The sequence below is a fragment of the Balaenoptera musculus genome, chromosome 1, assembly GCF_009873245.2.
Source record: "Balaenoptera musculus isolate JJ_BM4_2016_0621 chromosome 1, mBalMus1.pri.v3, whole genome shotgun sequence".
In the NCBI taxonomy this organism is placed as follows: Eukaryota; Metazoa; Chordata; class Mammalia; order Artiodactyla; family Balaenopteridae; genus Balaenoptera; species Balaenoptera musculus.
In genome coordinates, this window is record NC_045785.1 from 38,644,733 (window position 1) to 38,661,037 (window position 16,305).

Below are 16,305 nucleotides of genomic sequence, written 5' to 3' on the forward strand. Positions count from 1 at the left end.
ATGAAAGCAAAGTGTAGCAGCTTCACCTCGGTGCGCTCAGGCATCATTCACTCAGTGCCATCAGTCCTGCTGGAACACCTTTCCCCACTCTCTGTGTGGGAGGCGAGCTGCCCAAGCCTGCGTGAAATATTCAGAAGCCAACCCTGAATATCTCACCTTCATCGGCAGTCTCTGGAGGCCTGCTGCTCTCAGGTTTGCTTGTGAGAGCACTGATCAGCTGCAGTTTCTCTCTGAGCTTGTATACCTGAGAATCTGAACTATCTTCTTTCTGTCCAAAACAAAGATCACAGAAGGTTTAAGGCGGAAGGAAGACCTCATCTGATTCTTCATGATATACCCAAAGCCTATTTAGCCTGTATTGCTTGACCCCAAGTAGGCTTCCTCTGAAGGCAATGAAGGAATGAATCAACAATTACTAGAGATATCTTCAGTACTCAGCGTTGATCAGGGCCTGGCTGGATTTGAGCCTAGACCATCAAGGGAACATTATGCTACAGATGATCTGATTCACTGTGTGCATTTGGCAGACGGGGAAGGCAAGCATGTGTCAGCAGTAAAGGAAACATACACTTGCTCAGGTGCTGTTGTGATACCCATTTCCTAAATGGGTAGGATATTGTTTTCTAGGTACTATTTCACACTAACTAAATAATTTTCCTGAATAGCTTACTTTACCTTGTGACTAGATCACTTTAGGCAGAGTTTTATGCTCTTATCACCTTAAAAAAAAAAAAAAAGCAACCAAACCACAAATATTCCCCCTGATCTTCCTTCTCTGCCACCATGGTAATGATTCAACTGGTGGCAGGAACTGTTAGGAACATAAGGGAGCTATAATATTTCTTTTTTTTTTACTGTTCTTCATTCATTTATTTATTTTTTAACATCTTTATTGGAATATAATTGCTTTACAATGGTGTGTTAGTTTCTGCTTTATAACAAAGTGAATCCGCTATACATATACATATATCCCCATATCTCTTCCCTCTTGCGTCTCCCTCCCTCCCACCCTCCCTATCCCACCCTTCTAGGTGGTCACAAAGCACCAAGCTGATCAGGGAGCTATAATATTTCTAATTCGAGGCCTTACTTGTATCTTTAAAAAAATTTTTTTCCTCTACCCTGCCTCATTCCCAGATGATATAGTGGCATATAAAAAATACAATTAATTATAAAAAGAGAGAAGTCTGGTTTCTGTGAGGTCAGTTTCTAACTGCGTAGGCTAGCGTGAAAGGTCCTGAGCCCATGTTTAGTTAGAATATCGACCATTACACATTTCTTTTATTCAATATATATTTACTTAGTTCTCTCTTATCCTTAGTCTACCCTAATAGTTACTGTACAGTAGATCACTCTTAGTTTATTTAGGGAGCCAAAATATGGATGTATATAGCTAAAACTAGGTACTAAATGCTTGAATAATTTATGGCAAGGAGAAATTACATTTCTTTTGGACACTTAGATGAGGTAGGACAAAGGGACTAATACAATGGGGTAACAGTTAAAAACACAAAGTGTCAGAAAGTAAAGCCAAAAAATTCAGGCAAAAATGTGTACTAGCTCTATTTTATTCTGATATTTACTGTCAAAATCTGAACTGTTGCTGAAATCACTACTATTTTCCAATAATAACCACCCGTTACTTTTTTCGTGCTTGAACATTTTTATCTGGATCTTAAATTTTTCTTGTCATTCTCTAGGTGAAGATAAATTTTTTTTTTTTTTGGGTAGCAGCAGTTAGAAAACTCAACAAAAGCCTAGCTTATAAAGCACTAAAATCTTAATATATGTGATTTTTATCCAGACAATACAAAACTGTTAAGGAAGAACAAGTCTAGATGCAAAGCATTACATTGAAAACTGCCTGACATATGGTTCATTTCCAAGTTCATTTCCTGTGAACCCCATCCTTGAGCTCATCGAATGCAATGTGCATCTGAAATGATATTTTAGTCACTCAGTCACAATCTTTCTGGCTTTTCCTTTATTTTAGCCCAGTTTAGTTTATTTAGTTTATAATATTAAACAGTACTCTCATCACAGAGAATGCTGAAAACAAACTTTCTTTCCTGGGATAACAAAGCACATCACAGACTACTTGTCTTATCTTGACAATATGTCTGGGAAGATCAAAAAAAGGGAAGGTACAAGGTGAAGGGAACTGGCTGAAGCTTAAAGGGACTATGTATGTACTGAGACTGCAATCTTTCTTTTCCCCCTTCCACCCCCCAAGAGTCTGTAATTTTAAAAATAAGAAATAATTTTTAGTTTAGACACCATTTTTAGATTATCTATGCCTCTCATCATTAGTACAGATAACTTACTGTCTTAGCTTAAAAGTCACTTCCTTAGGGAAGCCTTCCTGTTCTCTGTTAGCACTGTTATACCCTATACCTTTCCTTTGTAGCACTTATCATACTCGTGATTATCTGCTCAATTATGTGTTAATGATCTTCTGGCTGATGGACTTTGAGCTCCACCAGAATAGGTGTCACGTGTCTACCCTGCTCACTGTGGTCACACCAGCTCCTAGCAAAAAGCTGGGCAAGGGGCAGGTTCCTGATAAAGTATTTGCTTATTTACTAACATACTAATTTACTAATTACTCTGTCTTGAAGTTTCAAAAAAAGACCAAAGTGCTCCCTTTGAGAAAGAAGCAGGTGCTCATGCATTTATTCTTACTTCAGAGAAAGCCTCCTATTATTTACCTTTATGCTCTGGGATTTTACTGACTCTGTTCTGTTGGTCACTTGATGCAAAGACTCTCTCTTCAGAGTGGCAGCTCTATCATTCATCTTAAAGGGTAAAAGGAACAAAACAAGAGAAGATTAAAGGAAAACATTAAAACTTAAACAACATCCAGCATTTTAAAAACAAACTGGCCAAACTTATTTAAAGGGTCTCGATATACAACTAATTCACTATGCTGTACACCTGAAACTAACACAACGTTGTAAATCGACTATACTCCAATAAAAATTAAAAAAAGTAAATATATAAAGGGTCTCAGAACACTTTCAACAGAAAACCAGCAGGAGAATGAGAGGAGAGAGGGAGAAAGGCCTCAGAGAGACAAAGCTGAAACTGGTGCTTCTAGTTTCCGTCACAAACTTTAAAACTTTGAAGTATAAAAGGCGAGAGGACTTCTACCCAAAACCATGCTGGGTATGATGCTGCTGGAAGAAACAGTAGGACAGATGGCACTATTAGCAATTTCCTCTTCTGGAAAAAAATAGGGTGAGGAGGGGAGGGACAGTATGGAGAGTTTTGAGGCTGGTGAGTTTTCACTATAAGCCTTGAAAACCAACCTTCAAGACCTAATACTCATCAAATCATCCAAAATTCCTAGCCTCTACCGTACTCAGTTTAGCTAAGTTCAAAAAGGCTTTTAAAAATAAGGCTCCTTTAATCTTCACAGCTTTGTAGTAAATTACACACCCCTGTAAAGGAGGAAGAGGAGCAGGTCCTCTTACTCTACCCTCAAAGCCAAGGCCGGGCAACTTGCCAGGGCTCCACTGTAGCAGAGCCAGTTCAAAGGCTGCTTCCGATGTGCCAGAGCTTGACTTTACTTGTAGGCTTGCTTCCAGCTTTGGTAGTTACTTGATTTACACAATTTATAAATTTATACAATTTATACAGTTACTTGACTTATACAATTTATACAATTTCCTGTATTTGGTTTCCATTTCTATATGCCTATGTCTTTGCTGTATGAAATCTTTAAGAGTGGGGCTTGCAGCTATTAAAAAATAACCCACGTGGATTCCAGAACAATGTATATGTGAAAGGTGATTAAAAAAAACAACCACCACATCTTATTTGCAATAACATGAAAACCAGTAAACCATACGGTCTGTCAGCATCAGTGACTTAGTACGTCATTCAGGTTCCTCTTATGTAAAATGAGATAGACTCAGTGATCTCTTAAGGGGAGGAGCTGGTCTGACTGATTTGTCTTAAATAGCTTTCCTGACATTATCTGCAAGGGGATCCCCCTCATATGCCCATGAAACAGGACAAGTCTGAAAGCCGAGTCTGGGCTTAAAGAAATGACAAAAGATTCTCTAGTTATTGTCACTGTCATTGTTCCCACCCTTAATAAATTAAAAAAGTAAAGATCAAGAAGACCTCCCTTGGAAATATGTGCCAGAGCTTCCCTACCAGATGAGTCACTGGTAACATAAAAGGAAGCTTGTCGTCTCTGCCAACTACTTGTGGTGAGGCCTTGGCAAGCAACTGAACCTCTCTACATCTCCCTTCCAAATCAGGACTGACATCGTCTGTGCCATTCACATCACAGAGCTAGTGTAAGGATTAAAGGAGACAAGGATTAAGCATAACACAAACGTGGACCCTCTCAAGTACCCTAGAAGTCGTGGTCTGAAAAGGTTGTGGAATGTCATCCATGTACAGACAAAACACACTGCAACACAGAACATGTCACAAAAGACATGAAGAGGCTTACCATGCTGAAGGACAGGTTCGCTCGCTTTTCTACCTTGCTCATAGCAACCAGATCTCTTTCTATCAAGTTGACTCTCTGGGTAAGATTACTGACTGTCTCATTCATCCCCTCGAGTTTAAGATCATTCTCTCTCTGGTACCCCACTAGGGCACTGTTTACTTCCTCTAAAAAGTTGTGGAGGTACAGGATATCCTGGAGTGGAAATAAATCAAGTTGTGGAATCCAGCTAAAGACATGTACTAGACAAGCAGGCCAGCAGCACTGAACAACCATTACTATGTCAACTTATTGAAGTAAACTCCTTTTCCTGCTCTTGACCATAGATCGTCAGTCTCCGTTTTGTCCCTCCACTCTGAACTGCTCCCAGTTTACTCCCTCTGGAACTGTCTGACCTCAGTTAGACAGGAGGGGGAAAGAGGGAAGAGACTACCAACATGATTCACTCTCTGGTCCCAGAAAGCTGAGAGCTTGGGAATTGATTTCCCAATGTTTACCTCACCTGCTGGCGAGAAAGCCTGCTGGGTTATTAACTGAAACGCTCATTAACCTAATTTGTCAGAACAAAACTACCGTAGAAACAATACCAATTACTGAATTGGCTCATGTAGCAAAACCATAACAGGTAGTGCATTATTTAGTACAAGATTCAATTATTTTTGACATTCTCCAGTACTGATTGTTATTTAGAAAGGAATGATGATTATAGGCTTTAAAGGGCATTAAACTCAGGACAGGAATTCTTCTCAGTGAAGATTTTTATTCTTTTTAATGTGATTCTGAACTCACCCTTTTCCCTCCTCTGGTCTTTAGAAAATCTTGATTTTCAAGGATATGCTTTCTAATGTTCTTAGTATTTACTGTGACCCAAAACAGCCATCACTTTGAATTAATCTGCTATCCATCCATCTTTAACTTGCCCAGATTGCTATTCAAAAACTGTTCAAAAACAGTTTCAGGATAATCTGGTCACTTTATGACTTTCAAGATGTGAAAAGGAATTTACTCCACTGATCGACATGCAGCGAGAAAAAGCAGACTGCCAAGGAAGACACAGGCAGCATGCTGGCTCCCTGGCAGAGCCGCACCCCCCTCTGCTCAGCTCTCAGGCAGGCAAGCGTGCGCACAAGATGCCTGCTCAGGGATCGCAACATGGAGCCTACACTACTCAGGCCGCTCCAGAGTTCACTGGTCACAGGGAGTTAAGCCAGAGACAAAAGTACCTGTTTCAAATTCTCACTGTGGGTTTTACTGTCAAGTTCAGATGTAGCTGAAGGTGATGGAATGATCTGGTTGCTTCCACTGGTTTCCTTTAAGGCATGCTGATTCTGTGAACAGGAATGAAGGTTGGTATAGGCAATAAGTAATAACTAAGTCTACTTATCCATCAGGGATGGTCCTGGAACATTCCAGCTTCTCACAGGTGGCATCCACAGATTAATCAACAATTATTTCCCAGGAGCCTTGGTATGACCAATCCTGTGCTAGGCCTGAGGGCACCAGGTACTTCTGGGGGTCCCCAGCCTAAAGCCTGGACTGGATCAGTAGCACCCAGACTGCGTCAGGGAACTTTCTCAGTCTCTGAATGGAATGAACTCCCTAGAAACCAGGCCTCCTCTCCCTGTCACCTGTACTCCCAGAGAAACTATACAACCACTATATCTCCCAGGACCAACTCAGTCTGAACCTGGTTAGTGTCATTGTTTCCCCAGAACTAAAGAGATTTATACATTCCAAGAACAGCCAGTCAAGGAACCACTGGCTTTGGACACTGAGCATGTAACCAACCATGCACATTATTAGCTTTTCAGTTTGTACAGCACATGCCAAGAGTTATGAGGGTTACCCTTCCTTTCTCATCCCCTTCCCACTGCTCAAGTCTCTCCTGGTGGCGACTGAAGTATAACATGCTTATATACACTTTTCCCTCTAATGGGAAAATCTTTGTATGGCTTATTCAGTAGGAGGATTACCACTGGCAATCATGGAAGTTTAAAAGATGCACATTGAATGATAACAGGATGCAACTGGTCAAAATAAATTGTTTTCCTTGAAATCTGAAATCCTAGACATTTGTCAACTCTGCTTTTATAGGAAACAAATGGTAACAATAAAGAGAAAAGGAGGAGAGGATGAGAAAAAAAAGAAAAAAAACCCATGGTTCTATAAAGTATGAATTTTTGAGTTAGTAAAAAGTATTTTAGAAAATAATTACTTTGAGAAAATGCTCAAGCTATTAAAATAATAATAATAATAATAATAATAATAATAAAAGAACTGTTGAGTTAGAGAAGTCTTTATTATTATGTATCACACAGTTACTCAGTGGCAAAGTTGGAATTAGAATCCAGGGTGTCTGGATACCTAGATCAAGGCTTTTTCCTCTGGGTCAGCCCCACTAAATAAAAGTGAGGAGTATTTGTTCTGAAGAAAATGAAAAACCCTCCTTTCTAGAGCTCTAAAATAGCCCAGGTCTCCTTGGCACAAACTGCCCAGTTTAAACTTGAAACTCCAAAGCTTGAAAAGAGCATGTAGGGCAGATCTAGAAATTGGTGGAAAAGCTAGGGAACTTTTGTGTGCCTTGAACTGTCCTGATTTCACATATGTATAACTCATCTCTCCAGCAGGACAGCAAGGGCTGTGCCATCCTTTTTCACCCTTCATACATCTTTCATGGAGCTGAGTATCCATTAGGAGATTAATTAAGGCCTCTGAATGACTGCAGACAGCTTACACCTGCGCAGCATTAAGCACTGTTTGAAAACAATTCCTGAGCACTGCAGGGTTTGCTTCTGTCTCAGTTATCTGTTGCTGTATAATAAATCATCCCCAGGGACTTCCCTGGCGGTCCAGTGGTTAAGACTTCGCCTTCCAGTGCAGGGGGTGAGGGTTTGATCCCTGGTTGGGGAGCTAAGATCCCACATGCCTCGCCACCCAAAAACCAAGGCATAAAACAGAAGCAATATTGTTACAAATTCAATAAAGACTTTTAAAACGGTCCACATAAAAAAAAAAAAAATCATCCCCAAACTTTGTGGCTTAAAACAAGTTTATTATTTCTCATGATTCTGTGGGTTGACTGGGCTCAGTGGGGGTGGGGTGGCTTCCTGTTCCCCATGGTACAGGATGAGGTCACACACGTGGCTGTATTCGACTGCGAGACTGGCTGAAGCAGGAGCACCCAAGATGGCCTTTCATCCTCTGGAGCTCCTCTTTGCTTTGCCTCTAATCATTCCACAGTCTAACAGCCCTGCCCAAACTCCTGATCCACAGAACAGTGAGAAATAATAAACTGTTGTTTTAAGCCACTAAGTCTTAGGGTGATTTGTTATATAGCAATAAATAAGACACCTCCCCACTCCCCTTTCCTTCTTTTCCATTTTCCTTCCTACCCATTCAACTTTAAGGACAGTGTCTTAGTGCTGTATCTCCTCTACCACGTTGGCAAAAGACTCAGCTTTTAATCCTATCTACCTCAATTTACAGATTGTAGTAAAATCAATCAACACTGCTTATTTTATCTTCTAAAAAGGTGCCTGTGGGGCCTGTTTAGGTAAATGGAAAATTGGTATCACAAGATTACACAGAAAAGGGTAGGCAGGAGTATGCTGACTTTCTGTAGCATTTGTAGATTTCCGTACCATATCACTCTGCAGTAACTCCATGGTTTTCTTGTGTTCGTCCACAGTCTTCTGTATTGCCTCCACAGCAAGATGGACGCTGTTTAAAGTACTGCCAATGGAAGCTACACTCTGAACAGAAACATGTAGTAGGGTCAGTGTTTTTTCCTTTTTAAAAATTTTTAATAACTTTATTAAGATATAACTCAGAAACAATAAACTGCACGTATTTAAAATGTATGACTTGATAAGTTTTTACATATATATATATATACATACATATATATATATATACCTGTGAAACCATTACCACAATCAAGATAATAAACATCCATCCCACCCAAGTTTCCTCATGCCTCCTTGTAATTCTTCCCTCCCTGTTCCCAGGCAACCAATGATCCACTTTCTATCACTATATATATACATATGTCACTATCTAGCTATCTATCCATACACTTATATATATATCAGTTTGCATTTCCTAGAATTTTACATAAATAGAACAGTGAGTGAGCATGTACATTTTTTTTTTTTTTTTTGGTATGGCTTCTTTCATGCAGCATAATTATTCTGAGATTTATGCATGTTGTAGCTACTCAGCATGTTGTGGAGTAGCATTCCATTCTACAGATACATCACCTTGACCTGTTGATGGTGTTTTAGGTTTTAGGTTGTTTTCAACATTTGACTATTACAAATAAAGCTGCTATGAACATTAACGTACAAGCCTTCACGTGGGTATATGCTTTCATTTCCCTTCATCATAAGCTTTCTCGTGATCACACTTCCTAGGAGGCGAATGGCTGATCATATGGTAGATGTAGGCTTAACTTTTTTACTCCATCTCCTCATCAATACTGGTACCCTCAATCTGTTCCATGTTAGCCATTCTAGTGGGAGTGTAGTGGTATATCATTGTGATTTTACTTAAACACTGACCTAATGGAGGATTATTTCAAATATCTTCGAACTATGAACTCCATGTAGTTTATACTGACACAATTAACCAGAAACTACACATACACACACACACACACACATAATTTTCATAGAGGAAAGCCAGATCTTTCCTTAAAAACAAAACAAACAAAACAAAAAACCCCCCAAAAAACTAGTTTATAAATCTGGGATCCGTAGATAAAGTTCTCCCACAAACTGCCTCTGTCAAGCCCTGCAGGCAGATGGCCAGAGCTATCATTGTAGACTGCCACTCTCAGGAGCAAATGATGACTTTTGAGTAAAAATGGGTGGAACCATTTCTGGCCTTGGAAAACCCAGCCTTGCAGAGATGAAGGGAAAATTCCATTTGGCAGCATGTGTTCTTCTGCTTTAGAATCCCGTCAGTAACTACTGAGTAGAGTTAGATATGGCTAGTTGCTTACTTGCTTTCATTAGGTCTAAGGAGCCCAAGTGGATTGCAGACTTAGGAATATAATTCAGAAACAATCTTTTAAAAAAGGCTTGTCCTAAAGGAACATCCAAGAGTGTTACTAATTTGATAGGTTTTGGTCTTTCATTAAGATATACTGACAATTTTATAGTGTTCCATTAGTATTTTTAACCAAGGGTGTTTTTATTATACTGATAGCCAAGAATCCAAGAGAAAAATAAATGACATTTTCAACATTAAAAAAAAATAATTACATGAGATACACTGAAGTTAGGTTTTTTGAGATGACCTACCACTTCAAAACTGAGCCACCTGTAATAAAAGTAGTGCCTGACATTATAAATGCACAGATTTGCAAAGAGACAACATACTGGGTAGAAGTCTCTAAGCTGGGATTTTGTCTATGTAAGCTCTGTTGTTATAGAAGCTACAAGCATTCAAAGACATCCACTGTTAGAGAATCCTCACTGGCTGGATGCATGAGCCCATCAGGACGCAAGAAGATAGTAAGCTCTTGTTTAAGATTTTTTTTTTAAGGAAGCAGCTGACAGAGCCATGTGAACTCTAGAGCAAAACCCTGAAACTAGTATTCTCACCAACTGCAAAGTGCCTGGCACATACTGGAGGAAGCCCCACAAATGTTTGTTGAATTAACGAATGCAAGAATAAACCAATTTCCTTTTTGAATGCAAGACTGCCAGAGTTGCTTCTGTATTAAAGGCTACAGAGGCCTACCTTTCCCCCTACTTGACCCTTGGGAAAAATGGCAAAAACAGTCTGGCCTCATCAAAGTTGTCCCTACTTTTTTTTTAAGTTGTAGGCAGATGACCATATTGGACAAACAGCAGACTATAGAGACTGAGCACACACAGGTGGTGTGGCTGTAAAATAACAAGTTCCGTTTCTGGCTTAGGAATTTCTCACTCCTTTGAGGAAACAATTTATATGTTTATAGAGCCTGGTATATAATCAAATCAAACTCAGCACACACTGACTTTCTTTTAAATTTTATTTATTTATTTATTTATTTATGGCTGTGTTGGGTCGTTTCTGTGCGAGGGCTTTCTCTAGTTGCGGCAAGTGGGGGCCACTCTTCATCGCGGTGCGCGGGCCTCTCACTATCGTGGCCTCTCTTGTTGTGGAGCACAGGCTCCAGACGCGCAGGCTCAGTAATTGTGGCTCACGGGCTTAGTTACTCCGTGGCATGTGGGATCTTCCCAGACCAGGGACTGAACCCGTGTCCCCTGCATTGGCAGGCAGATTCTCAACCACTGCGCCACCAGGGAAGCCCCCACACTGACTTTTAAAAGCCAGAGATTCTATATTTGATACCCATTGTTTGCGGTTCCCTGCTCCAGAATCCCTCTTCCACTTCCTGCTACAGGGCCTCATGTTGCTTGTGTGCCCATTAAGCACCCTCTTTTCCTTCCATTCCCTACCCACTCTCCCCACCCAGCTCTAAAGATTCCAACATACTCTTCATCTGGTTGGTTACTGCCTCCTGCTCTAGGTTGAATCATAGGGATCAAGTAAACAGAAATTCTAAAGTAATGTTTGCCTAGGCCCTAGAGTCTAGGGCATATACCTAAGAGTGATTTGCTTAGAGGGTGTGTCTCTCTACCTTTATAAAATAATATATATTGTTTTCCAAAATGCTTTTTACCAATTTATACTCCCGGCAGGAGTGTTTGAAAGTTTCCCTCTATCCACATCGTTGCCAGTACTTATCACATCCTGAATTTTTATTTTGCACTTCCCCAAATTATCTTTTTTTAAAAAACAAAACCAACGAAAACAAACAAAAAATCCCCTCTCTTTCTCAATCATGGAAAATAATAGCAACTTAGAGCAACTCTCATGTACAATTGCTCTGCTTTCATAAAGACGTTGTGGATGATGAACTGAAAAGGCAAGTAATGAAAAGCAAACCCACACATGTTAACACAAGAGTCCCAGCAAAGCAATCCTGGGACTTGGAAAGCCAGATAAAAAGGTGTGAATCCATATAAACCATAGCTAAAACCACCTGTTGCAAATTAAAGGTCCAACTAACCAGACCAAAGCAGAGATGTCTTGAACTCTATTACTGTCCTCTTGGAGTAGCTGATTTCAAATGCCAGCCTTTCAAAGAGAATTTGTAAGAAGACAGAATTACAGTAGGTTAATTTCAGTGCCCATACACAGCACTTACCTTCTGAAGTCCCTCTACAGTGGCAGGCAGGCTAATTAAGTCTGCAGCTGACTTGACATTGGCTTTGAGGTGGTTTACTGCAGAAGTCAGCAGAGAAATCTGAAAGGAAATGAGTAATAACCAATGAAAACAGAACTTGTAGAACAATGCTCCCTTCACACACTCTACAGCTGATGGTGATGTCAAGCACCTTTGGACATCACGCGATTCTGTGATCCAGACGTTCTGCCCGGTCACGTCACAGGAGTAGAAGAACTCTGCAGAGTACCTTGGATAGACTTGAGATGTGGGAGGAAGCAATAACACCCCTTCTCTCCCTGCCCAGTTTAAATACCAGTGCCAAGGAGGGAAAGGCAGGCATTATTCTTTACCCCACTCCTGGCAGCTACAAGATCCAAAAATCTTAAATTACCCAAAAGATGCAGTAATTACAACACAGTCCTTCAACAACTGGACAGGAAGAAAGCTAATGATCAAGGATCTCTAAAAGATTTTATTTTGGTAAAAAATACCACCTCAGTTATTTGCTGAACTTTTGTTTCTGCCCAAGTGGGAACATATAAAGTAAAAGCCCAACATCACAATATACAGTCGACAGCAACTGAACCCTGACAACTTGAATAGCACTTTCAACTACTTGGGGATTTAGTTTTGGTTTAACAATGTGATTAATATTTCAAACTCAATAGCTCAACCAAAGCACTACTTTGTACCCTGAAGGGGCTCAATAAATACCCACTGACCTGCTGGCTGACTGATATACTGAATGTATTAAAATAGGAACTGAATCAAAACAAAAAGTATCTTCCCTTCTGCTATTTATGGGTAAAATTCTAAATAGCTGGACTTCTCTCTAGAATGAGGACTGGTGGAACCTGTGTAATACTCAGTTTCAGGATGCAGAGATCATATTCTAAAAACCTTGCAATGTGGCTCAAAACTTGGTTCCACACTGCTTTCCTGTCCCAAATTCTAGGATGAGGACACAGATCTACCAATAGCAATTATATTCAGAATGGCCTCACAGAGTAACCATGAAAGTTTCTGGGCACTTGTGACATGCCTAACCCTGTGGTAGGCATCAGATGGATACAAGACACAGTAAACCTGACCCCTTATTCTTTTATTCAGCAAAAGTCTAGCACCTTCTCTGTGCCCAGAACTGTGGAGAAAGTGGCAAATAAGACTGTTAGGTTTTGCTTTCATGGAGCTTACATCCTGGTAGGAGGTGACAGAAGAACAAAGAAGCAAAGTATTAGATAGTAATAAGTACTGTGTACAGCATTTAAAGAGAGCTCCTGGAGTGAGCAGCAGCGTGTTCTGAACAAGGGAGTGCAGTGAGGAGCCTTGGAACTCTTCTCCCTCTTTCCTTTTAGGAGGGATGTGTTCAGGGGCGTCAGACCATTTTCCTTTCATTCATCCACTCATTCATTCATTCCTGCAACAAATATCTATTAAACCCTATTTATTCCAGTGGTGAACAACACAGATGTCAGTGGTCTTTGGTGTTTACATTTTAGTGCAAAGAGACAGACAATTTGATATAAGAAAAATATTAGATAGCAGGATACATTAGAGGAAAATGAAAATAAGGTGACTTCTGTTTACAACAGCCAGGACATGGAAGCAACCTAAATGTCCATCAACAGATGAATGGATAAAGAAGATGTGGTGCATATATACAGTGGAATATTACTCAGCCATAAAAAGAAACGAAATTGAGTTATTTGTAGTGAGGTGGATGGACCTAGAGTCTGTCATACAGAGTGAAGTAAGTCAGAAAGAAAAAAACAAATACTGTATGCTAACGCACATATATGGAATTTTAAAAAGCGGTACTGATGAACCTAGTGGCAGGGCAGGAATAAAGATGCAGACGTAGAGAACGGACTTAAGGGCATGGGGAGGAAGGGGAAGCTGGGATGAAGTGAGAAAGTAGCATTGACATACATACCCTACCAAACGTAAAATGGATGGCTAGTGGGAAGCTGCTGCATAGCACAGGGAGATCAGCTTGACGCTTGTGGCGACCCAGAGGGATGGGATAGGGAGGGTGGGAGGGAGGCTCAAGGAGGGGATATGGGGATATATGTATACATACAGCTGATTCACTTTGTTGTACAGTAGAAACTAACACAACGTTGTAAAGCATTTATACTCCAATAAAGATGTGAAAAAAATAAAATAAGGTGACTTGATGAGTGTGACTGGGTAGCTACTTTAGATTGGACTGCCAGAGAGGGCCTCTATTAGAAGATGAAATTTAAACTGAGATCTAAATAATAAGGAATTAACCAGAGAGAGAAATAAAAAGAAGTACATTTCAGGGCAGAGGGAATCGCTAGGGCAAAGGTCCCAGTGTGGGGAAGAGCTTGGCATATTTGAAGAATAGAAAGAAGGCCTGGGGGACAGGAGCAAAATATGAGTGAGAAAAGGAGAGGGAGAGGGGGAGGGGAAGAGAGAGGAGGGGGAGAGGCAGAGGGAGGGGAGAGGGAGTGAGGGAGAGGGAGAGGTAGAAGTAGATAGGTAACATTAAAGAAACAAGTACTAAATGTGATACTGAATACAGTCTGAGAAAATATTAGCACAGGTTGAAAGGGACAGGCTTCATTGAATCAGGACTCAAATCAGACTCTGATAGAGAAGTAAGAGTTTTATATATAGAAATAAATCAGTTATCCTTTCTAGGTTAGAAGGGTGACTGTGGCATCAGGGTAGGTAGGGAGCAATAAAAAGAATAGGCCTGGGCTTCCCCGGTGGCGCAGTAGTTGAGAATCTGCCTGCCAATGCAGCGGACATGGGTTCGAGCCCTGGTCTGGGAAGATCCCACATGCCGCAGAGCAGCTGGGCCCGTGAGCCACAATTACTAAGCCTGCGCGTCTGGAGCCTGTGCTCCGCGACAAGAGAGGCTGCAATAGTGAGAGGCCCGCGCACCGTGATGAAGAGTGGCCCCCGCTTGCCACAACTAGAGAAAGCCCTCGCACAGAAACGAAGACCCAACACAGCCATAAATAAATAACTAACTAAATAAATAAAAAATTAAAAAAAAAAAAAAGAATAGGCCCAGGAATACTTTTCCTTCATAGCATTTCTCAGAGTGACAATGATTTATTTATGTGTGTGATTTTAAATTAAGATTTCTCTCCTCCACTAGACTGTAAGCTCCATGTCATCAAGGACCATGTCTGTTTTATTTTCCATAATACGCCTGACACAAAGACAGGCATTCAATAAGTATCTACCAAATGAATGAATGGCTAAGAATGAACACTGTGTCTGGGATGGACGCTGAGAAGGCTAGTCCAAGCAGAGTAGAGGGTAGAGTCTAGGAAGTAGGAGATAAGGCTACATAAGTGTGAACTCATTTTCCTCACTGGTAGTATGGTATAACAACAACCATCTCACAGGGACATGTGATGGTTTTAAAATATGTCCACAAATTCTTTGATAGTCCTCCCTTCAAGAGGTGGACGCTAATTCCCTTTCCCCTAAGTGTGGCCTGCACTGAGTGTCTCACTTTTGGCCCACAGAATAAAGTGCAAGTGACAATGTGCAACTTTGAAAACTAGGTCATAAAAAAGCACTGTCTTCCTTTTTGCTCTCTTTTGGATCACTCACTCTGGATAAGCTGGCTGCCATGTTGTGAGAACACTCAAGCAGCCCCATGGAGAAGCCATGGTGGGACAAACTGAGACCTCCTGCCAACAGCCATGTGAGTGAGGATGCTTCAGTCCCAGTCAAGCCTTCAGATATGCAGCCCTGGCCGTATATCTTAGCTGCAACCTTAGAGAGATCCTAGCCAAAACAACTCAACTAAGCTGCTTCCAAATTTCTGACCCAGAAAACCTGCGAGATAATAAATGTTTGTTGTTTTAAGTCATTAAGCTTTGGGACAAATGTAACACAGCAACAGATGACTAATACAGGCTATGAGGCTTAAATGAGATACATATCTAGAGCTCTCAGCACAGTACCTGATACAAACAAAATACCAAGTAAGTGTTAGCTCTTTAATAATGAAATTTAATAAGCACTTAAACATGCAATTCTCCATAAGTGCTCCAAAATACTCAGACTAATCTTCAACATTCTAACTCTATCCATTTAAAAATAAAATGGGTGAGAAACTTCAGCTCCAGAGAGATACTCTCAGCAAACTATAAACCTCTTAAGAGCAGCAGTTACATCAAGGAGGTTTTAACACATGCCCTTAAAAAGATATGAATAACACTTAGGTTTGAAAAGCACATACAGAAATAGGTATTCTCATGCACTGTTAATGGAAATGTAAATTGGAGACGACTTGTTAGATGGTTATCTAGGATTATCTGTCACAATTTGAAACGTTTACACCCTTTAATTCAGCAATTTCATTTCTAGAAATCTATCCTAAAGGTTACTTGTTTAATCAAGAAGAATAGAATACCTAGGAATAAATCTAACTAAGGAGGTAAAAGACCTGTACTTGGAAAACTGTAAGACCCTGATGAAAGAAACTGAAGACGACACAAACAGATGGAAAGACAGATCGTGTTCATGGATTGGAAAAATTATTGTTAAAATGACCATCCTGCCCAAGGTAATCTACAGATTCAATGCAATCCATATCAAAATACCAATGGCATTTTTCACAGAACTAGAA

At 40.4% G+C, this 16,305-nt stretch overlaps 1 protein-coding gene across 3 annotated transcripts in view; it reads right to left on the minus strand.

The window, feature by feature from the left end:
• The window catches only part of EFCAB14 (EF-hand calcium binding domain 14), a 36,606-nt gene that overhangs the window by 6,975 nt on the left and 13,326 nt on the right, over positions 1-16,305 (minus strand). For 2 of the 3 annotated variants that reach the window (XM_036859200.1, XM_036859208.1), the window contains exons 4-9: positions 11,664-11,762; positions 8,104-8,214; positions 5,686-5,790; positions 4,466-4,657; positions 2,709-2,795; positions 157-268 (exon numbers count right to left, since the gene is read on the minus strand). In XM_036859200.1, the coding sequence (XP_036715095.1) occupies positions 157-268; positions 2,709-2,795; positions 4,466-4,657; positions 5,686-5,790; positions 8,104-8,214; positions 11,664-11,762 (706 nt within the window). The remainder of the gene's footprint in view (positions 1-156; positions 269-2,708; positions 2,796-4,465; positions 4,658-5,685; positions 5,791-8,103; positions 8,215-11,663; positions 11,763-16,305) is intronic. The other variant, XM_036859216.1, reaches the window with a different exon arrangement.